General features: G+C 29.7%; 2 protein-coding genes across 2 annotated transcripts; both read left to right on the top strand.

Annotated features, from left to right (window-relative positions):
- The first annotated feature begins 7,798 nt into the window (after positions 1–7,798).
- On the top strand, positions 7,799–8,704 carry LOC144553262 (beta-1,3-galactosyltransferase pvg3-like). The gene has a single exon (XM_078301359.1). It carries the CDS (start codon positions 7,799–7,801, stop codon positions 8,702–8,704), a length of 906 nt encoding a protein of 301 aa, XP_078157485.1.
- Positions 8,705–18,716: 10,012 nt separating this feature from the next.
- Positions 18,717–19,634, top strand: LOC144553261 (hydroxyproline O-galactosyltransferase GALT3-like). The gene has a single exon (XM_078301358.1). It carries the CDS (start codon positions 18,717–18,719, stop codon positions 19,632–19,634), a length of 918 nt encoding a protein of 305 aa, XP_078157484.1.
- The last annotated feature ends 5,882 nt before the right edge of the window (positions 19,635–25,516 follow it).

Here is a 25,516-nt window from a genome sequence, read left to right as displayed (position 1 = left end):
CGTGTAAAAAATTGTGACATTTCAACTTTATTTTAGTTGTCATCAAGAGTTTATAAAAACGTACTAATGTGGATAATTTCTAGATGTTGATTTTTCAAATAATTGATTCACATGAAAAGAAAATTGAAATGTGATATTTTTTTTTAGCACATAGAGGAAATAACATAGATCACATCTAACGGTTTTATTTTGACGTTTATAATTTAAATTTTGGTTTATTAACGTATTTAAAAATAAAGGCACGATGGAAGCACAAAAAATGGATGTCTAAAATTAATTAAAGTTATGTCGCATCTAAAATTTAAAATAATTAAAGTTATGTCTCATCTAAATTTTTTATCCCAATCTACTGATTATCCTGCCTTAGCCCCTTTAGTTCAAAGTAGCAAGATGAGTGTTTCTTTTGTTTATAAAAATATTATTTTTTATTACTAGATCAAAAATTAATTTTAAAAAGCAAGACAAAATTGCATAGCAATTATTATTTTTTAGTTAAGTCCTACATGAATATGCATGGCGAGTCAATTATGTCTAAATCAAATTCTCCCTTGCTCTTTTTTAAAACTACAGTAAAAAAAAATTAGATTAAATTATTCGAAAAATTTCAACGGAAAATGTTTGAAATTCAAAGAGTGATTTAAGCTATATTGTCGAGTTTTAAAAATCATGCTTTCATTTATTTTCAAAATTCTTCAATATGAATTCAGGTCAGCGTAATATTTAAAAGCATTTTTTTGTAAACAGAAATCTTTTAAGTTTAAAACACTTTGCATCGCTATGAGCGAAAATAAAAAAAACAATATATATTTATCAATTAAAAATGAAAGTCCATAAAAATACTCTAATTAGTTTTATATTTTCATTTCTCTACATAAAAATTTCTTTGTAATAAGCAGAAAGATTATTTTTTTTTTAAATCACTAGCAAACAGTGGCGGACCCACCATGTAACAGGGGTAGGCAATTGTTTGTCCATAAAATTTTAAAATCAGGTATGAAATAGTATAAATATGTTGATCTGTCTACTCCTGAAAATTAGAATCCCTACCCCTGTCTTTTGACAATTTATTACTGCAATCCAATCGAATGAATTAAATTACAAATTGTAACTGATAATTAACTAAAATTGTTAAGTGTTAATGTTTTTTTATTTCTGCTTAAATCTGATTTAGAATTTAATCAGATTAATTAAAATAATTCAAGTATATAAATTAATTTTGTTCACTGACATAGTAATCCGATAACACAAAACTTTTTTTTTTTTAATCTAATTCTAACTTAAATTCTGACTGCGCCACAGCTAGAGATTACTAGTTCAAGGAGCAATTGCTCTCTTGCAACGATACAATAGAGTTAATACGCCACGTTTTGAATTTATTTGATTGCCGTATTCTACTTTGCTTAAATATTTCAATTTCCATAAGATAAAAACAAACTATGCCTAATTAGTTTGGTCTAGTGGACTCCATTTTTGTCAAGTTTCTTCAATACTTTTTTTTGACTAAAATTCAAGCGTGTAGACCATATATAGCTTCGTTTTATTTTTAATTCTTTTGGCGAGAAACATAAACACTAAGAAACCAAAGAGATTATTAGGTCAAATTTATAGTAAATCAAAACAAAATCCCAAAAATTAAAATTAAATATAGTTTTTTTTTTTTTACTTTATCATATCAAATAATTCTAACAATTTCCTATGACTTATAATTTAAATTCTTCAGAATCATCATTTAGTTTAGTGGCAAAGACAGCGCCTTCCGTGTGTGAAATATCGCAGGTTCAAAATTCGGATTGAGAAATTTCTTGTGGATATTAAATAATTAGGTAGCCTGACCTACAACTTTTACTTAAATTTTTTTTTTTCTTAAGTGTTGAAAAGGTTTTGTACTAGTTTACCTTCCCATTTTCTCAAATTGTTTCATCCATATGCTTAAATTGTAACCGCATTGATAAATTTCAAATGTTCAAATCATTCCAAAGTAGTGAGGTAATTTTTTTAGGATTGTTAAATATTGTTAGTAAAAATTGTTTATTTCTCACTTAATAAAAGATTAATTATTTTTGTACTTCAAAATTTGTGCATAATTTAGGCGTGTTGGAAACTTTGAATGAATCAATGGACTAAGTAGCTAATTTTAAGATTTAGAATAATTGCTAATTTAACAAATCAATGAAATAGCGAGCTAATCTAAACTAAACTAATAACTCAAAATGAATATTTTTTTCATTAAAACCCGGAATAATGATCTACATTTGCTATTCCGGAGCTAATTCAAACATTTTGATATTCCAAAGCCATTGAAATGCACCAGTAAAAAAAAAAAAAAAATTAAGCGTTGCAAACGATTTTTAAATTGCAACCGCATTGATAAATTTCAAATGTTCATCAAATCATTCCAAAGTTATGAGGTATTCCTAAACGAGCAAATTCAATATCCTTTTTCTCATTATGTTCACATACAAGATTTATTATTCAAAGATGTCATCGATATAAAATTAAAAATGTAGGATTAAATTATTCGAAATTAAAATTTAAAAATTTAAAAATTATTCGAATCAAATCCGAAGTTATTTATTTTTCAAATTAAAAATTAAAAACCGGTCATAAATTTTTGTTTTTTTAAAACCTCACATAATATTATTTCTTAGATATATATAACATATATGACATGTAATACATGCAAGTTCTTGAAAAAGATAAACTAAATTAATTTAAGTTTTTGATATCAATCAATCAATTCGAATAATATAAATCGCACATCCAACATTTTATGGGTTGTTAGAAATCTTTCGGTGTCATGGACTATGAATTTTAAAAGCCAATAAATTACAATTTCCATGTTCATTCCGCCATTTCCGCCCCCACCGTCACATCTATCAACCAATCAGTAGAGAAAATAATTTTGGTCAAACTTTCATTTTTTTTTTAACATGAATGGTTGACTTTTTTTTTCAACTTTAATGAAAAAAATATTTAAAAAAAATATTGATACAGTGTCCAAAATAACAAATATAAATATTACCTTCTTATTTCACCCGTTATCACTACACCTCAGACCCACTCGTAAAACATTGAAAGAGATTTCTTTTGTAAATGAATGTAGGGGGGCACCATATATTTTTTGTATTTTAAAATAATGTTAATCCAAAAGTTGTACATTCAGTTGGCTCATACATAAAATGCTCATATAAAAAATATTGTTGGTTCACACATAAAATACTCATGCATAAAATGCTAAATACATAATCTTTCATGTCATGTAAAAAGTATTGTTGAATCATGCTAATTGCAATTTGTAACATTTATATATGTTATGCATTTTTTTTAAACAAATGCTACTTTGCTTCATAAACATTCTTTTTCTTAAAGACTTTACTAAAATATATAAATTATAGCGTGCATAATAAAATGTTGGAGAAAATCAAAATCGTATGCCCATGTAAATAAAAAAATCTAAATACGTATTTTAAATAAAATCGTATTTAGATTTATCAAATGTATATGTATATGTATATGTATATGTGTATGTGTATGTGTATTTTTCTATAATTTTAAATTTCATATTTGATTTACAAATTTTTTTTTTGTAAATTTGATAAATCTAAATACGAATTTTCATGTATATTTTCAATAGAAAAATAAAAAAAATTTAAATTTTATGTTTTAAAAAAAAGTAAAAAAAGTAAAAAAAAAAAAAAAAAATCGGGTTCGGTTAACGGTTAACCGAACCAACGAATCCGGTTAACCATTAACCGGACCCAAACCAAATTTCCGGTTAACGGTTAACCGGACTCTTTTAAAGGGTCCGGTTAACCGTTAACCGGAAATTTGGTCCGGTTAACCGTTAACCGGTTTGGGTAGATTTCAAATTCCAAAGTCGGTTCGGTTATTTTTTTAAATTTAATTTATTTTTTGGATATAAATAAAAAAATCGGCCCATGTAACATTTAGAGATGGAATGTATGGTTATTTTTTATTTTTTTATTTTTCTAGATGTAATATATGATTATTTTTCTTTTTTTTTGTCTCATTTTAGAGTAATTGTATTTAAATTTCTTATTCTTATTATTTTTATTAATTTCAGAGTGATTTTCTAGTTCAGAGACAGTACTTCTCTTGTGGCGACAAGTACTATCATTTTTCATGCTCGTTGCATAGGTTCTTTTAGATCCAATGCGTTTCATGTACAAAGTTTCGGTCAAGGTCTAATCAAGTTCAACACCTAAAAGCTGAGCACGAAAATTGAAATATATGCTTACAATGTTTTCAGACTTCTTAACGTCCTCTCAACACATCGACATAAAAGAAAATTCATTTATTATTGTTATATAAAATTATAGTAAACATATCTACTTTCAATACTTTTTTAATATTTTGTTTGTTGTTGTAACTCTACTTTAATATTTGTATATGTTTTTTGTAATGTAAATTATGGATATAAGAACTTTTAAAGGAATGACATATTTCTATTTTTTGGATGCTTGACATTTATATTTTGGAGTAGAACTAGGGTGTTCTTAAGTTCACCAAGTTTCTTGGTGAATTCAAGTCTAAAACTCATCGAATCGGTTTCAAATGACGAATCCGAACCGTTAAAATCTGTCTATCTTACGAGTGATATGTCTACATGTGAAAATTTTAAACATTCAAATTAATTTAGTACAAAATTAAGCGGTCAAAATTAGAAGGTTAATAAATTAATTTTAATGCATTCATTTTTTGAAACTTTTTCTAGCACTTGACTCTGTGCAAATTTTTTTTTTTTTTTTTACATGTAGATCTATCACTCGTAAAGTAGGAGGGTTTCAATGATTCAGATTTGTCATTTGAAGCCGATTCGATGGATTTTAGATTTGAATTCATCAAGATGCTTGGTGAACTTAAGAACACCTTGTAGTTCAACTCTATATTTTGTTCCAAAATTAAAAATAGTTGGGAGCCTGTAAATGTTTGGCACTATAAGTACACTCTGTGATCTAATAAAAGAGATCAAGAGAAAGAACAAGGATAAAATGAGAAAAAGTAGATTCTTAAATGAAAATAATTATTTCTATAGATAAATAAAAATGATAAAACATAATTAAGGAGTATATTAGATATAATAAAGAGTGTAATGATAAATAAAAAAAATAAAGAAATTTTCGATGGTACAAAATTGATTAATCCTTTTATTAATGGAGTAATCGTCAACCAAACCTTAATTGAATTTCAAAATCAAAGTATCTATTTCCATTACGCATGTCGTGAATTTTATTATTCATTAATAGCATTTAAAATTATACATGTATGCTATAACTTGATATATATCATATCTAATATCTGTTTTATTGCATACGACAAATAATTAATTTATTTTGCAATTAATATGAAAATCAATAAGATAATTTGTACTGATAAATAAAAATAAATAATAAAAATTTGATAATTATATTTAATGTATGCACGAACATAGTAACAATATACGCGAACAATTCACGCTTTTTATTTTTTGACATTTTCGAACAGAACTCTGAATAAAACGCAGAAAAACGTATAATACGTTTTATTCGCGAATAAAACACGAGTCATGAATTATTCGCGAGAAAAACGCGAATTTTTTTTTTGGGTTTTCTTTTACTTCCTTGTTGTACTGATTCTCGAATTATAACTGAATTATACCTGAATCACGAACTTTTGACCATATCGAACCGAATCCGAACTATTCGTTTGTCACTATGCGCGCAAACAATCATTCCAGTATATTTTTAATAATTATTTTTGTGCATTATCATGAACGCAAATTCTTGCACATTAATTTGTAAAATTTCACATTAAAAGAAGCTCATTCCTTTCCTTGGGCAATCAAATGGATTAAATCTTTGGGCATAAGCTCGGATCAATTGTGATACATTTAATCTTCCTCATAATTTTCAAATTTTTAATTATATATATCGAAATTTAATTGAAACTTTTTTTATAAAAGTTTTTACATAGTTCAATTTTCTCCATAAAATAAGTACTTGTAGTTTAGTGTATTTTTAGTCTAGCACTAAAGTTTTCTAGAATGCAAGACAAGTCAGCGTATATTGAAGAGTCCAGATTTTCTGTGACACCAACTGGTGAACTACTTTATGTTTTTGAAGGTATAGAATTCCAAAAACACAAAGTAGTTCACAAGTTGGTGCCACAGAAAATCTGGACTTCTTCAATATAGATTGACGCGGTCGAATTCATATCCTCTGAGATATCTCAAACTTTGCGTGACTTTATAAAAAATCTCAACCGTTTAACTACGTTCTCCACGAATCTCAAATCACACATAGTACTGACGCCCTACATCACCCCCGAATAGGCACCGGACACGTCGGTCACGCAAAAGTTGAGATATCTCAGAAGATACGCACTCGACGCGGTCCCACCGACGCATGCCAATGACATTTTTGTTTTTGTTTTGTTTTTCTTTCCATTGGGTTTGATGTAAATTGACACGCAGAATAATTCAAGCATTCCCTGTTCAGAAAATTAAATAATCAGATAAAGTCTACATTCAATAAATTAAATTGAATAATGGCGAAAACAAGGACAAATTGGGAGTGTGATGTAAATTGACACGCAGATTCAATATTTATCTGTTCTGAAAAATAAATAAATAAATAACTAAAGTCTAAATTTAATTAAATTCAATTTAAAATGTCGAACCCAAGTACACATTGTGATTCTGATGTAAATTGGCACACAGATTCAGTAATCCATGCAATCTGTTACGTAAAATAAATAATCAAACTAATTAATTCAATTAATGGCGATGCCAAGTATTGTGCCTGATGTAAATTAACATGCAGATCCAATAATTGGGGTAAATATTTTAACAGAGCAGTTTTGACTTCATGCAGCGTACAAACTATATAGTCAAAACGGCATTTTATATGAATAGTGCGCTGCATGAAGCCAAAACTACTCTGTTAAAACCTTTCCCCTTTAATTGTAGCAATCTATTTATAAAATAAATAAATAAAATCAATTCCAATTCAATTAAATAATGGCGAACCTAACACATTCTAAATTCTGATGAGCAGGGCTATGGAGAATATCCTCCAGCTGTGCACCGGAATCATACAGAAATTGATGAATGAATAAATAAACATGTAAAATGCTTTCATAAAGATAAAAATAAGGACAACAAGTGCTAGTGGTTGTTGGTGAATTACAAAGATAAAACTGTTTAAATTTGGTTAAAAATGATTCGTCACACGAATGGCAACAGCACCGTTCACAGAATATTTCTACTCCGTATATTTAAATAGGAGAATTTTACAATAACCCCTTAACATTTTGGTTTAGAATATTCTTTACCTTAACATTTTGGTTTAAGACATTCTTTCAATTACTTGCACACGCTTTAACATATTCTTGCTTTCATTATGAAAAATTTGCACGTTATGAAAAATCAAATTAATTGAACTTCCAAGGACAGTAAATTAAAAAAAAAAATGTTTCAATTGTAAAAGAATAATATTTTTAAAATCTCATCTGCCACATTTCTCTTGTTTTGCAAATAAGAAATCCCATTCCTGAACAACCAAAAAAGTACAAGAACTATCTCTTATCTGTATTCTGTACTTCCAGTCAAATAAAGGAGTTGAAAGAAAAGAACTAAATAGTAAATACCCCTGTCTCCACCAACCTATGGCAACCTTCTTAATTCCTTCCTTCCATTTAATACATATAACCTCTCCCTCCTCTCTCTTCTTTTCCAAACAAAAAGTTAACACAAAAATCTTTCTCTCTTTCTAGAGAAAGACATTACGCAATCAACACCATGTCTGAGAAATCCATTTCTTACAAACCAATAATACTAATCCTTCTTCCTCTTGTCATACTAAGTGCCATTTTCTTCATCCCAAATTCTAATGGCTACTTAGAGCTCAGCTTTTTCTCCAGCTGCCAACTGCCAGCTCAGCCACCGCCGCCACCTCCTGACTCGAAACCTGAATTCAAACTATTATTCAGCATCCTAACCGTCCCCGAGAAAACCGAAAGGCGTCATATCATTCGCATGGCCTATGCATTACAGAAACCGACCATCCCTAACGTGCAAATAGATGTTCGTTTTGTGTTTTGTAAACTCAAGACGGACGAACAAAAAGTATTCATCGCCATGGAGATTCTCACTTATAACGACATAATCATCATGAATTGCACCGAGAACATGGATGAAGGAAAGACATACACGTACTTCTCGAGCGTACCAAAGATGTTTCCAGACGAAGAACGGCCATACGACTTTGTCATGAAAGCCGACGATGATGCGTACTTCAGACTCGACAAATTATACGAGGCATTAAGAGATAAACCTAGAGAGGATACATATTGGGGTAAAGGATACCCTCCTTTAGACCAGGACAATCCGCCATACTTTGTCGGTATGGGGTACGCGCTGTCCTGGGATCTGGTACAGTATATTGCCGAGTCAGAATTTGCGCGAGATCATACACACGGTCTCGAGGACATCAACTTGGCGGTGTGGCTCGGTGTCGGGGGGAAAGGGAAGAAAAGATTCAACATGAGAGGAAAAATGTACGATTTTCACGGCATCGAGGCGAAGGATTTCCCGAACGACACAATCGCGGTTCATGTGCTGAAGAACGATTTCACATGGATGGTCACACTGAAGAACTTCAACGTGACAGGGGGGCTGGAGCCATCACCGTTATACCATATTTGACCAATATTGATGAACACACACAACAAGAATGAGACACTTTTCGCGAGGATAAAAAAATGACTTTTTGCGACGGACTACTCTCATTGTTCAGCTTTTTCTTTTTGTGACGGTACTTTTTGCGACGGACGACTGTCGTAAAAACGTTTTTTCCCTTGCAAAAAGTGTCTACTTTGTTGTAGTGACAGATTATAAATTTTATAATTTTTTCATTAGTTTATTAGTTTGGTAAGCCAAATTGTGGCTCACACGGCTGTTTTGTTTTTACCAGTGTACAAATGTTCTTTTGTTGTGTACAATGTTAATTTGTTAAATGTTAAAGAAATAGGATTCTTTCTCTGGCTTCTATTATTAATGTGTACTGGTCATGACCGCTTCCCCCGGGAATTTTCAATGGCATAGATATTATATACGAGGGGAATTGTCAATGGCATAGATATTATATACGAGGATTACAATCATTTTTGAGTTACAACAAGTTACAACAAATATTATATATGTTTTTAAAGTCCAAATCGTCGATCTAAATCGTTAGATGTGATCTCTACAATAAAATGTGCTTAGAGACCAAATTTTACATTTTTTGAAATTTTTTTACTATTTATTAAGATGGGTACAAAATTCAATGATCTGATTTTGATTAGTTTTTATACTCATCTTAATAAATAGTAAAAAAAATTCCAAAAAATGTAAAATTTTGGTCTCCAAGCACATTTTATTGTAGAGATCACATCTAACGGTTTGGATCGACGATTTGGACTTTGAAAATGTAGAAAATACTTGTTGTAACTTGTTGTAACTCAAAAATTGTTGTAACTTGATCCGTCCTCATTATATAGGAAGCAGCTAACAGTCCCCAACTCCAGTCTCCCAAAAATCCCCGGAGATTTTCAACTAATTCTGTAAACATCAATACTAAATCCTGTAAACATCAATACTAAATCATGTAAACTAATTCAACAAATCCTGTAAACATAAAAACACGTGAAAGCTGTTAAAAACGCGTGAAAGCGGTTAAAAACACGTGACAGCTGTCGAAAACGCGTGACAGCTGTTGGGACCACCTACACATAATATCCTGTAAACATACACATATTATCCTGTAAACATACACATATTATCCTATAAACATACACATATAATTCTGTAAACATACATAGTGTACTTAAAATTATAGCAGTTGAAATATCCTGTAAACATACACATATTATCCTGTAAACATACACATAGTATCCTATAAGCATACACATATAATTCTGTAAACATACATAGTGTACTTAAAATTATAACAGTTAAAATTATGACAGTTGTGGCAGTTAAAAATGCATCAGAACTAAGCTAAAAATGAAAGACTTTTATACACAGGAATTTTTTGGGGACTGTAGCCCGGGGGACATTACCTTTTCTCCATTATATATATATATATATATTTAAAAAAATAGTGGTATTATCACCGATTTCATATATATATATATATATATATATATAGAGTCGTTGGACAACGCAATGCAATCGTATAATTTGTCGAGTCTGAAGTATATAAGGAAACCTCATATATAGTCTTTTTTGAGAAAAATCTGAAGAATTTTCAAATAGCACAATACAGAGACCTCTTAATTTTAATTTCCAATGTTAATTTTTTTTTTTATTAAAAAAAAATTCTCGAGAATTTTTGCTATTTATGCTGGTACAGTGGTACTGGCACCTCCCTTGACACTAGAAACGACAATCGACAATAATTGGAGTTGTTTCCACCAGCAAGGGATTTTTTTTTAATTTATAAATCAATTAGTTGTGAATTCGGTCAAATTCGTTTTATGTGACATGGATTGAATTGAAAAATTAAGTTAAAAGTCTTGCTTTTGGAGTGAAAACAAAAGTAGATAGTGGTAGAGCGACGAGGTCAGAAAATTTACTTGTATACTTCGCTCAAATAAATTTTTAATATATTTTTTCAAATATGTGTTTAAAATAATTATATAATTATGTCATATTGTAGAACTTATGTTTCCTCCTATTATATATTTTTGACTCTTTAACATATTTGAATGTTTTCATTTTCCTTATTTAATTAACATTAATTTATGTTTGACCAAATTGATCCAAATTTATGTTTTCATTTTCCTTATTTAACATTAGTTTATGTTTGACAAAATTGATGGGTGACGATATTAGCACTACTGCTTTTTATACTAACACAACATTCTTAGATATTTTAATTGTGTGGACAGTTTTACCCTTCACTAATCTTTTTCTTTATTAGTATGGATCATCATTGCTTTATATATATATGTGTCATTCTTCTTTTAGAAAATTAAAGATTGCTAATTTACCATACATGACCGATGATCTTATATGTCTTAGGTGTAACGGACATGAATCATATTTAAAACCTTTTACGACCGATAAATGTTCCACCATATAATTAGTAATTTATCAAAATTGAAGCAGAAACAATTTTTTAACTCAAACCCCACTAAGGGTTTATGTATTCTTATTTATTTTCTAATGCATCTTAAAAGTTGATTACGTTAATAAGAAAAAAAAAACTTGTATTATAATGTAAAATCACAAAATGACCTGATTAAGAGTTACGAATAGTCATTACATTTTTCCGACATAAAATTTAATGACTACAACAAATAACTCATTCAATTTTTGAACGTTGAATAAAGACATAGATTTTTTTCATTCTACTCATTCAACACTTGATTTTGTGAATTTTCACTAAGATATTTTTTTCATCTGTTCAATTAATAAATAATTACAAAACATAAATATATTATATTTTTTTTATTTAAGAAGATGGATCCACTTAACAATGGTTATATTATAAGCATAAACTATTTTATCCATATATGAAATATGATGTATGTTTTATCGTAAATTAAGTGACTTCAAAAATTTAATACATATATTGTTTATAAATAATATAACTGAAAGTAACAAAAATAATTTAGAAAAGTCATATTTTTCTCCATTTAATATATAAATAAATGTATCTTGTTGTCCAAATTGTACTAGATTTTAATTATTAAATTTATTAAAAAAATGCAGAAGTAGAAACCTTTTATTTTTAGTCAGACGATCTCCTACAAGATTATTTTTTCTCATATTTGAAAAAAATGAAGATTTAGAGAATATAAGATCTAATAATTATGGAAATGAAGTAAAAGATGGTCATTTTTAGAGTGAAATTTAAGGAGGGCAAATTTGTCCACACAATTAAGATATTTAGAGATGTTGTGTTAATAGAAAAAAATATTAGTGTTAATATCAGTCCCCAAAATTAATCCATGCCATTATCAAAGATTAGACAGCTGGGGGTATTGTACATCACTTGAATCAAAGATCATCCCAGCCCAAGTTTAATCAAATAATTTAATGCCGACATTTTGATAGAAGAAAAACTCGAATATATATATATATATATAGATAGATATATATATATAGATATATATATATAGAGAGAGAGATGAGCTACGGTGAGTTGCGAAATAAAGCGACTATTTTACTTCACACAATATCTTCATTTTCAAAGTTTAAATAGCCGATTCGAACCTTCCAACATGTTCTTCATAATAAAATATGCTTGGAAACTAAATTTTATATTTTTTGGAATTTTTTTACTATTTATTAAGTCACTTTGAAAATCTGAAAATCCGGGTGAACAGTAAAAATTTCTGAACTACCAGATCGGCGATTTTCAAAGTACCTTAATAAATAATAAAAAAATTCCAAAACAAATATAAAATTTGGCCTCCAAGTAAATTTCAATATAGAAATCATGTTGAGCAGTTTGAATCGACGTTTTAAACTTTAAAATTGCAAAATATGAGTGTGAAATAAAATAATCGCTTTACTTCGCAACTCACCATAGCCCATCTCTCTTTATATATATATATAGAGTTTTTGGTGAGCACATTTTACACGAATCCGCGTACCGACTTTGAATCATGCGAAAAAAAAAAATCATTTTACACGAATCTTACGCAAAACAAAACAAAAAAATTCTTATACGAATCAACGCGTGACGTACTGTGATTGCTCTCCATTTTTTACCTTTTCCGGGTTCTATCGACCTTCGTCGGAGATTTTGTGTATGTATTACTTCATAGTCTACTGTGTAGCGGTTGAAAATACGAGTTTCTACTGGCTCGAATTGACACGTGTCGTGGTTTTGGCTCCATAAAGTTCTGGCCCCACCTCCACGTTGCACCACAAAGTGGATCTCACGTGGAGATTTCCAGCTCGAAATTCACGTTAGATCTTCTGTGTTTTCCATAGTATAGCTTCCGTATAAAAGCGCTCAGATATTCTTTTCTCCTCATTCTGCAACACAAGTTGCTGCACAGATAAACTCACAACTAATTTTTGAGAAATTAACTGGGGTGGGATAATGTCCAATTTCTGACGAACTGTGAAATTTGGTTATTCTGTTTAGTATCGTTGGATTGCAATCGATGGGCTGTAAAATTATACAGTACAGAAGTGTATTGTATGAGATCTAGCTGTTACTGTACAAGCCAGAAGGCCAGAACAGAGTTGTGTCATTGTTTGCCCGTTTTGACTGAGTCCGTCTCCCCCACCAGCTACCTGCGGTAAAATTTATAAAAATGGACGGTCCAGATTAAGCTCAGCTGGATCAAATATTTAGGGGGTCTGCTTTGAGATTCGTGCCACATGAAAAGAACGGTTGAGATTATACTTGAAAGTATCTGGGGGTGATGCGGATTCATTTTGACTAGTCAAATCTATCCTCCGACTCTTTCCACTATTTTCCTGACTTGATCGCACACTGGCACCGGAATTTTTGCTTGACACATTATCACCACGACCTTTTAAGATGGTTGACGCGAATCAGGCTTAGTCATGAGTTAGTTGCAAAAATATCTTTGAGGTGCATAGGAGCTTCTAGTCGCTGAACTTGCGTGCTCAAATCACCAACACTGCCATCTAGCCCGATCAACACACATGATTATTTTAGTAGAATATCAGAGACGCTCCACCTACATTACTTTTTTTTATTTATTTTTGCAATACTTTTGCAATTTAAGAGGGTCAGCAGCTCAGCATGGACCAGATCACCAGAGTATTTATAAATATGTATATAATTAGATTATTGTCTGCTTTTATTTCGGTCCATTCGTAATTCTCTTCTAGTTATTGTTTGATTGGGCCTTTTTTTTTCAATTTTGAATTTAACAAAGAAGCATTTTGTTGATTTGGAAAGAAAATGAAAGAAAGCTCTTTTGGAGAAGAAAAATAATTTGATATTTCTTTCTAAATAGAGTTGGTGTATTTGTCCATTAAGTATAAAAATAGAAATAATTATTGGTTCACATAGAACCAAGAACATCTAGAAATTATTTGGGTCTTAACATTCAATTCAGACCATTGTGCTTTGCTATTTGACAATTTTAATATACAGTGAATCCATTTATTTTTTTGACTACTCCTGATAAACATCCTAGCTACACCACTAATAGAGGGTGTCGTTTATTACGCTCATAATAAGAAATTTCTGAAACAAAAATAATTCAAGACTATTAAGTTCGTAAATTAGTTATATTACCAATATAATATGAGAGTAGTTTGTTATTTTTATAATTTAAATAATATATTAATATACTTGTAATTTTACAAACAAACAAAAATATATTTATAATATCAAATAAATAGCATGTTATAATTCATTTAATTTTTTCAAATTTAAAAATTTTAAGAAGGTGCTGAAAAATAATTATACAGATATTATACAAACAATATTATTAAAAAATCATTATTACTCTGTCTAATTGTCTATAGTACTGTCACTATAGTTGTCGCTACGCCCACAGATATGAAATGTTTCACTGTAGAAACATTCTGACATTTTAACCGCAGCAAAGTTATTGACAGAGCTAATTTGTCTTCATACAGTGCATTAGTGATATTCTTTTTCATTTGTCTGTATTATTCATGTGCTGCATAAAGTCAAACAACTCTGTCAATATTATTAAGGTATATCATATATCTGTTGTGTACACGTTATAAAGCTATTAAAATGAAATAGAAGTTCATCACGGAAGCAATCAGAGGGGAATAAACATCGCACATGCTTTGCATTTATTTGATAACAAATAAGTGATGTAGACATTTTTTTCGTGGGGATTAAGTAGGTGAATATATTGGGGGCTCTTAATTTTTAAAAAATGACAAAATTATATAGCAATTAGTAGAAGTTAGTCAGTTCAAACATAATGCCTCTCTTAATTGAGGCTTTAATGTGGGGGGTTCAGGAATTCACTTAAATTAATTTGTTGTTGACTTTATTTATTTTCCCCTTTTCAAAATTAATTTTCTGTTTAATTTATTTTAAATTTTTCCATTTTTTTATTTTGAAGTTTTATTTATCATCATTTATTGTAAAAGGAATTGAAAGAGGAATTAATTTGCTATGTTGACAATTGGGAATGGATAGGAAACTGCAATTATTTATCTCTCATTATTTTAAAGGTAATTTTTGCATATATATCTAATTTTAACGATATATTTATTTGATATGTTCAATTTTTTGGTTTAATATAAAAATTAAAAAATGTAGATATATTCTCTATTATTTAGAGAAGGCTTGTATCAAGTTTAAATCAATTTCATTAATTTTTTATTTTTCAAAAAGTAGTATGTGAAGAATTTCATGTAATTATATAACTTGACATCCATCAAAACACCATTAACTCAACCATTAAAAAATTTAAATTATTTATGGAACAATATACAGCTTCTAAATTGATTTAAATTTGATATACATCCTATTTTACTTATAATTAACACATTTATAATTATATTTATATTTAAATAATACTTTTCTAAATATCAGATAATTATATTGTAATTATATTATGGATTATTTAAATATTACTTAGAACTATCCATATTTTAATTCCCATTTTCTAATATCTATCAGGAGGCAAAAAAGTACAGTAGTGTGTTAATTCACCTTTGGAGCTACCATTAGTGCTACTAAATAGTTTGATTAATTAATGTAGAACAATATTAAAAATGTGTTACTAAATAAATATTAAAAATGTGTTACTAAATAGATATTTTAAGGAATAAAAGATATAAGTACTTACAAAATATAAAGAACAAACTGTAAATTTTAATTTATTGGGGTGGCTTAGCCACCCCTGATTGTGACAAACTTTGAGTTATATGCTTAATCATTCAGTTTATTGTCTTAGTATTTATATTCAGCTTATTTTATTCAGTAATAACTTAGGTTGGATTGCTATTCTATTATTTAGTTTATCAATCTTAGTATTTAGTTTATCGACTTTAGGCTACATATAGAACTTTAGATTGTATTATTATTTTTAAATTCAATTTATGAACTTTAGTATTTATCTTGTTGGTCTTAATTTTTTACTTATTTATTTTAAGACGTGAGATAGAAGATATATTTATATTATTACATTACATTACTATTTTACAATAGAATTTATTAGTTGAGAAGGATCCACTTACACTCTATTTTGATGACACCGGATTACACTCTATATTTTCAAAGTTCAAACAGTCGATCCAAACTGTTCAACATGATGGATATATTAAAATGTGCTTGCTGATCAAATTTTACATTTTTTTATAAATTCTTTTACTATTTATTAAGATGGGTACAAAAATTTAATGGTTTGAAAACAATAATTTTGTAAAATACTTAATAAATAGTAAAAAAAAATTAAAAAAAATATAAAATTTGATCTGCAAGCACATTTTAATATATATATTATATTGAACGGTTTGAATCGACTGTTCGGATTTTAAAAACTTTGAAAATATAGAATGTAAGTTAATGTCATAAAAAAAGTGCAAGTGGACCCTTCTTTGTTAATTTTAGTATGGATTTTTTATTTATTTTAATATTTAATATTGAGCATATTGAGCCGATCCAAATGCTGCTCACGTAATCTTGAAATGGACAAATTGAAGTAGTACCTTCTACCTAATTAATGCTAAAGTCCTTTTGGGTCTATATCTGTCACAGTTCAGCTCTTCTATGGTCTACTATGGCTGTTATGCATCACACGTAAGGTAGACGGGTTTCAGCAGTTCAGATTCGTTATCTGAAATCGATTTGATGAGTTTTAGAGTTAAGCTCACCAAAACTTTAGTGAGCTTAAGAGCACCCTAGTTCTACTCCTGTCACAGTCCATCTCTTCTCTGGTCTTCTATGGCTGTTATGTGTTGACATTTTAATGGGCATGACCATGACATGTGTGAAATGAATAAAAAAAATGCAAATAACATACTAAACTGGACTAAAGCAAAAAATTTAGTTAAAAATTAAATTATTCATAATATTGTAATAAGTAGATGGTCTTAAGTGCAGTTCTGATAAGAAAAAGATGAAATAGAGTCCGACTTTTAAGTTATGGGTTTAGACACACATTGAAAATTAATTATATAAATAAAATTTTCATGTGAGAACGAAGATAAATTTTACAATATTCTAACATTTTACTCAAACTATCTAGAAAATTATATATAAATATACATTTTTTGAAAAAAGAGAGAGTAAATTGTAAAATATAAATTTACAATATTCTAACATTTTACTCAAAATATCTAGAAAACTGTGTATAAATACAATTAAAAAAAAATAGAGTCAATTGCCTTACATTTTCTTTTACTGGATCCGTCTATAATTCTCATTATAAGTTATGCTAACTTATAGAGAATGGATCAAAATCTGCTACTTTTTTTTTGAAAAAAAGAGCATCATCTTTTTCTTTAGACGTTTATATAAATCAACCAAGTATTTACATAGAAGACTTAGACCGCTACTCTTCAATAACTCTAGTGAATGTCACTTTTTTAGGATAGCGGACTCTATTCTTTGCTGCTTTTAAAGAGAGAGATAGAAAGAAAGAGAGGGAAGAGAAGAGTCCTCTTATTCTCAAAAATAGAATTAAATTTGGATCATAGAGAAATATACTTGATTTTTTAAAAGAATTAATGAAGGAGACACACTACTTGATAATTTTTTTTTAAAAAGGATTAATATAATTCCTTTTCTTATATTAAAGGTATTTAAATTTCGTCGGTGGATTATAATATTCTCTCTGAAGTTGAAAACGAAATAACATATCATTTCTTGTCAGATACTAAGATCCATCCTAAATATATAAATATATATATATATATATATATATATATATATATATGAGTGAGTCTATGGTACTATGCATATCACGGGATGTTACCGTGCTACGACTTTATATTCGGGTTTTCAAATTTTAACGGTCGATCCGAACCGTTCATCTTGTTCTCCATATTAATATGTGTTTGGAGACCAAATTTTACATTTTTTGAAATTTTTTTACTATTTTTTTAGATATTTAGAAAATCACTTGATCTGAAAATTCTGGACCATCCAAAAACAGTTATTTTCAATAAATCTAAAAAAATAGTAAAAAAATTTCAAAAAATGTAAAATTTGGTCTCCAAACACATATTAATATGGAGAACAAGATGAACGGTTCGGATCGACCGTTAAAATTTGAAAACCCGAATATAGAGTCGTCGCACGGTAACAACCCGTGATATGCATAGTACCATAGACTCACTCTATATATATATATATATAATTTAGCCAACAGTACAATCAGCAATAATTGACACTTGCCAGAAAATACCTTCCTGAGTTGTTCCTTTCGATACGGGCCGACGTAACAAATATTTTAAATATTAAACCGTTTGACACGAAATGTTCAATCGTGGCGAGTTAAGGCGAAGTACATGACCACTTCTCCCTTTCATGCACAGCACCTTTTTTGTCTAAACATGGTGCAAACAACTTAGAAAGCAAGAAATAAAACTAGACCTGTTCACTTCGAGACCAACAGTCAAGTCTCCTTGTCTCTTTTTTCATGCAAATTAATGAAAAGAAAGGATAGAAAGCTTTCCCATCTCTTGAAATTAAGATCCTCTTTTCTCTACCATACAATCAAAAAAAAAGTAGAAGATAACCATGTTTGACAAAAATATTTCTCGAAATCTAATTTTGTTGGTTGTTCTTCCACTTGCACTACTATGTATAATATTCCTCTTTGCAATCCCTAATAGTAATTTCCAACTAAAATTTCTCTCCAGCTGCCAACCACCATCTCTTTCTTCGCCTCCCGACTCGGCTCCCGACCCCGAACTCAAACTCCTAATCGGCATCATAACTCTGCCAGAAAAGTACGAGCGGCGCCAGATTATACGAATGGCCTATGCATTGCAAAAACCAACAATCCAAAATGCACAGATAGATGTGCGCTTTGTGTTCTGCAACCTCACCACAGACGAACAAAAGATGTTTATCGCCATGGAAATTCTGACATATCAAGACATTATCATCCTCAACTGCACCGAGAACATGAATAAGGGAAAGACATATACGTACTTCTCGAGCTTACCTCACATGTTTCCTGGAAAACAAAGGCCGTATGACTATGTCATTAAGGCCGACGATGATATGTATTTCCGATTCGATAATTTGGTTGCATCATTAAGAGATAAGCCGAGAGAGGATGTGTATTGGGGCAAAGGCTTTGCACCAATGATAAAGGACCCTGAGAATCCGCCTTACCTTGTCGGAATGGGGTATGCGCTCTCGTGGGACCTGGTCGTGTGGATCTCGACATCAGAATTCGCACGGAATAATTCAGAAGGTGTTGAGGATATCTTTGTGGGGATGTGGCTTAACATAGGTGAAAAGGGAAAGAACCGGTATGACATGCGAGAAAAGATGTACGACTTTCATGGCGTGGAGCCCAAGGATTTCCCGCCGGAAACGATCGCCGTGCACCTGCTGAAGAACGATTATACGTGGGCCGTGACGCTCGGAATGTTCAATGTGACCGATCAGCTGCCGTCATCTAGATTTTATGATATATATGGGTAATTAATGCCTAAATATATACTTGATTTAATTTGTTTTTTTTTTTTGTTTTTGTTTTTTGTTATGTGTTAGTCTTGCTGGAGGTGCAATAGGTCAAATCTGTTTCGTCCATAGATTTTTGCATCTTTGACATATTCTTTAGTTTGTTCTGTGATTAATAAAGAATTTAACAAGACGAGTAGAGATGCATAGTTGACTAGTTCAATATATAACCGCGTTGACAAGTCTTTGACGATGAAATTATCTTCGGTTGTTCTGCTACAGATCCTATAATAGGCATGTCCCACAATAATTTTTGTTAATTAATTAACATCTAAAAAGCCCGTTTTCATTTATCGTGCGATCTACGGGCTATGGCTTGCACCATTAATTTTCTCTGTTGTTCGGCCGCCTCTCCAAATGGGACGCCATTCGTTGAATGTTGCTTAATTACAAATTTAGCGGATTTGTTGCAATCCTGACGGACCAGATTAAAATTTTTTTTTTCTTTTTGGATACCGTTTCTTCTTTGAATTTGAGCTTGTTCTCAAGCTCCTGCATTGCTTGTTTTCTGTCTTAAGTTCCTCTTCAGCCAGTATGCGCAACAAGGGTTGAAATGTCTTTTGTGGATGACATCGACATCAATATCTATCACAATTAAATAGATAGCACAATGACGCGGGTTCAAATGCCTCCATGTATTGTGCATCCATTGTACATCTATTTTTATAAGAACTTTAATCAAATTTAAAACTTAAAAGTCAAAATAAAACCATTGAATATGATCTACATTATTTTATCTATGTATGTGTAAAAAATTGTGAAATATCAATTTTGTTTTGATTGTTATCAAGAGCTTGTAGAAACGCACTAATGTAAATAACATAGATTACATCTAACGGTTTTATTTTGATGTTTGTAATTTAAATTTGATTTATTAATGTTTTAAAAAATAGAGGCATTTTGTAACACTTCTTCAATTAATTATATTTTTAAGATATAAAAGTAATTACATTTTAATGTTTGAATTTAACAATTATCGATTAATTCTATTTTTAGGGTATAAAAGTAAATATAATTTAATATTTAAATTTTGAGGACAAAATTATTTTTCAAGAGGGGAAGGATGTAATACCACGTATTTTAAATACTAAACTAAAATAATGATATATTTAAGTTATCAAAATACAAGATCCGATTTTACATATTGTTTTGATAAGTCCAAAATACATATAATTATAATAATTACTGAAATTAAAACAATAACTTACAAATAACCACTTTGAGAAGGCGTCTTCTCATTACAGATAGCAACGCAACTGCTGCCATAATTAATTCCAATCTGTTTACTCTCTCTCTCTCTCCGCTTCTTCAGAACAATTCACAACGATTAGAATGGAGACCCTATTTAATTGCTCTTTCCTTCGTAGCACCCATAGGAGACTCAAGCCGCATCTCTTTCCTGCAAAATCAAATTCTGAAATTAAGGTATTCCAATTTTATATTAATATTATATTAAATTACTTATTGTTTATATTGACTTATGATCCGATTTCTGAAAATTATATGCTTATCCAATTAGTTAAACTATTTCTTGAATAAAAAGATTATTTGGTTATCAAATAGTTATTTGGTACTATTATATTATAAATTTATATTCATAAAATAACCCTCGGATTCAATCTCAAGAAATTTGAATTATTCCATGAAGATGAATTGTTCTATTTTTTTTATTTTAAGAGATTATGTTTATTCATTATATAATTTCTGCATTATATTTGTATTATATTTATAGCATTTTCATTAACATGTCTTACACGTATTTGTATATACTTTTAGCACCTGTTTTGAAGATAATTATGAATTACACAAATTATTTTCAAAATAACTTATCTAGTGTCGTAATATACATGGATTATACAATTTTATGAACACTGTGAGGTTTATACATGTATCATTTGCAAAATTAGTAGAAATTTATATGTTCGGCAAGAATAATTATTTCAAAGGTTAGACTTTATTTGAATAATATATATTATATTATTTTATTAAACGGATAATTTTCACCGAAAAATATTGAAAATTTATTCACCGATAACCTTAGGGATTAATTCATTAATAACCTTAAAACTATTTTTATTACAAATAACTATTTTTGATTTACATCTACTATTCTATTTGATGAAAATTGTCACTGATAACACTAGAATTATTTTATTTATTTACAAAGAACTATAGTCTAAAACTTATAAATAATATATACTTTTTATCATGAGAATATAATTTCCATTATATGTATGATCTTAATCAACTTTTAAATATGTACAGACCTTCTGGTCAAACAATTCCATTAGATATACATTAATATATCATTTGAAATAAATTCCATTATATTCATATATGTACAGACGTTCGGATCAAAATCAATTTTAGTATATGTATAATCTTAGGGTAACATTATACTGCTTAATTATATCTAGTGATATATTCGGACCATATGTACTCCATAACTGTCGGTCTAGTAACGGACAAATTAAATGACAAATAAAATGTATAGATGTTAATTTGAGAACCGTGTTATATGGTCTAGGTCTGAGTTCTGAAGTAAAGAGTGACGAAGAAGTGGTAGCGAACTACACCACAATAGCAGGTGCGGGTTCCTGGTCTTTTTACAAATAATACAAAAATGCAGGGATTGAGGTAAGTAATTCTTTCTTTAATCTGGTGGATAAACTGCATGTTGTGAATGTCGAACATTCGTTTGAAATTGTGTAGAATTGCATGATAGGAACTATTGATGCATGAAATTGAATTTGACAGGAATTGAATTGTGAATTTGGGAAGGGGAATTTGAATGAATTGTTTTAAATTGGGGCCGTCCGTGTGAGGCGGCTCTGCATGTGTTTTTGAAAAGCGGGCTGCCCATGTGTGGCAGCCCAGTGTTTGAATAGAACAGAACAGAACAGAACGGGCCGCTAAATTCGCGGCGGTTCGCCGGATGGGTCCCCGAAATGGCCCATCTAGAGTGTGATAATCGGGTCGTCCTTGCGTGGCGATTCGCCGGGTTTCCATGTACGGGCATGATTCCCAGAGTGTGGAATTTTAAAACCTTTTGAAATGAGTTAGAAAGGGGCGGGAATAAAAACTGGTTATTTTAAAGTGATTTGCATATCCGAATTGATAGGGACATGGGGAAAAATTCAAAAACCTTCTTCTTATGTTATTTGGGGAATTAAATGCATTGATTTGTAAAAGCACCGGGCTGGAACTAAATCCCGCACTGAGAGTTAGTTCGATCTCTCACCGTACCACCTGTTATGTGGGTTCCAGGAAACGAAGAAGAAAGCATGGAGGAAGGCCGCGGGTGAGGAAATTAGCGGAAGTTGTTAAGATAGCCACTATCTGTTTATTTTATATTTGTATGAACAATATATTGTGTGGACATGGCAGTGACTGTTTGACTAGCCATGTCTGACATATTGTCCCTTTTCTGTTTGATTGTGAATTCCATTTACTTTTAAATAAAGTGGCTTGTTGAATGTTTTTTTATTGATGATGTATGTGATGTGCTTAACGCCTAGCGCATAAATGCGCGGCGGGTTGTCCGGGGGTGTGACAACTAAGTTGGTATCAGAGCCAGCACATACAATATCAATAAATAACCACTAAGAGAGAACACGTTAAGATCTTGTCTTTAGAATTTAGATAATATGATCTTAATTACTCTTACGATATGTCGTCGTAGAAACTATTACTATACAAAAGTTATATTTTGAAAAAGCTTGATTTGGAAGTGTCCCTCGTAACTCCCAGATGTCCTGAAAACTTATCGGTGATGATGTTAACTGAATCAAAAGACAACCATATTTTCCTTATTCGATCAAAAGACAACCATATCTTCCTTATTCGATACATTGTATATAATTTCATTATATCTTCATCCGATTCGAATTAGTATGAATATGATTCAAGATCTACTAAGTTATCCTTGATTCAAACTAGTGTAATATGATTCGAAATCTATTAAGTTATCCTTTCATATCAATTCAAATGAATTTGGTTGAGATGTATAAGTTATCATCAACAATTATTTTTGTAACATCCAGAAAAAAAAAAAAAAAAAAAAAAATTTGAGTTAATATTATTTTGGAATATAATTTTTTTATATGTAATATTGAATATATTTTATACGTCTATGTAAAAAGATTTTGATTGTTGACTAATATAACAGTTAATTTATAAAAATTGATGTCTCATATATCAAGTATGATAAATGAACATATATATTTATATATTTTTTTTTTGTGTCTTATTAGTAATTTAATATGATAAATAATATACATATTATATATATGTTTTAATTTGATAACTGCCACAAATAAATAGCAATTTTTTTTTTATATAGTAACCGCCAAGAATTAATTGCAATCAGATTTATTTCAATTTATATTCATTTATAATTTTAAAAGAAAAAAAAAGGGGTAACTCCTGATACAATTCCGCCCCTTCTATAAATTATAACCATCTATACTTTTATTTGAAACTGTTTCCATTTGTTTATTGGTTGCCGCCTCACCCTAATTTCAATCTCTCCATATCAATTTTCTGTCGAACCCAAACAAGTTACATCTCTTCTTTTTCTTGCACACCCTTCGAGAAGAACCTTATTTTATGGTCGATTCGAATTCCAACTACGTCGCACTGATTCTGAGTTGTTATTGTAATCCGATTTGAAGTTATGAATATCTCACTAACAAGTTGACGGGCCAAGGAAAAGGGTGAAGATACTTATATAATTACGCTCCGGATGGTAAAAATCTGGGGTGCGACAATTCTTCTAACTTGGGTTCTTTGTTAAATTATTTAGTCTTGAAAATTCTTCACCACTAGTGGAACATTTGTTAAATTTGTCAATTTCATGGAAGTGATTAATTATCAATTATATTAATATATATCTAATCTCATATTATTTGACTTTAGTAAAATCCTCATATAATTATTGGTTCCATAAATCTTCTTGTCAACATCTCTTATAATTTATTTATTATTTTATTAATATTTTTTTTTAGAATAATTTGATAATTTAATCAGAGTTGCGCAGCGAAAGCGAAACAAAAGTAGTTATAATTTTATGTTTGAATTTTGAGGTCAAAATTTCTTTTTGAAGGGGGGAAAATGTATCAGTCAGTAACAATCAGTAGAAGTAATTACGATGTAATAGTGAATTTTGAGGACAAAATTCTTTTTAAAGGAGGGGAGAATGTAACACTTCTTCAATTAATTATATTTTTAAGATATAAAAGTAATTACATTTTAATGTTTGAATTTAACAATTATCGATTAATTCTATTTTTAGGGTATAAAAGTAAATATAATTTAATATTTAAATTTTGAGGACAAAATTATTTTTCAAGAGGGGAAGGATGTAATACCACGTATTTTAAATACTAAACTAAAATAATGATATATTTAAGTTATCAAAATACAAGATCCGATTTTACATATTGTTTTGATAAGTCCAAAATACATATAATTATAATAATTACTGAAATTAAAACAATAACTTACAAATAACCACTTTGAGAAGGCGTCTTCTCATTACAGATAGCAACGCAACTGCTGCCATAATTAATTCCAATCTGTTTACTCTCTCTCTCTCTCCGCTTCTTCAGAACAATTCACAACGATTAGAATGGAGACCCTATTTAATTGCTCTTTCCTTCGTAGCACCCATAGGAGACTCAAGCCGCATCTCTTTCCTGCAAAATCAAATTCTGAAATTAAGGTATTCCAATTTTATATTAATATTATATTAAATTACTTATTGTTTATATTGACTTATGATCCGATTTCTGAAAATTATATGCTTATCCAATTAGTTAAACTATTTCTTGAATAAAAAGATT

Source organism: Carex rostrata, chromosome 4 (assembly GCF_964058835.1).
Source record: "Carex rostrata chromosome 4, lpCarRost1.2, whole genome shotgun sequence".
Lineage (NCBI taxonomy): Eukaryota > Viridiplantae > Streptophyta > Magnoliopsida > Poales > Cyperaceae > Carex > Carex rostrata.
This window is presented reverse-complemented; position numbering and strand designations above follow the sequence as displayed.

Excerpts from the sequence above, each read along its gene's own strand:
- LOC144553262 (XM_078301359.1), top strand. The coding sequence starts at position 7,799 with ATGTCTGAGAAATCCATTTCTTACAAACCAATAATACTAATCCTTCTT.
- LOC144553261 (XM_078301358.1), top strand. The coding sequence starts at position 18,717 with ATGTTTGACAAAAATATTTCTCGAAATCTAATTTTGTTGGTTGTTCTT.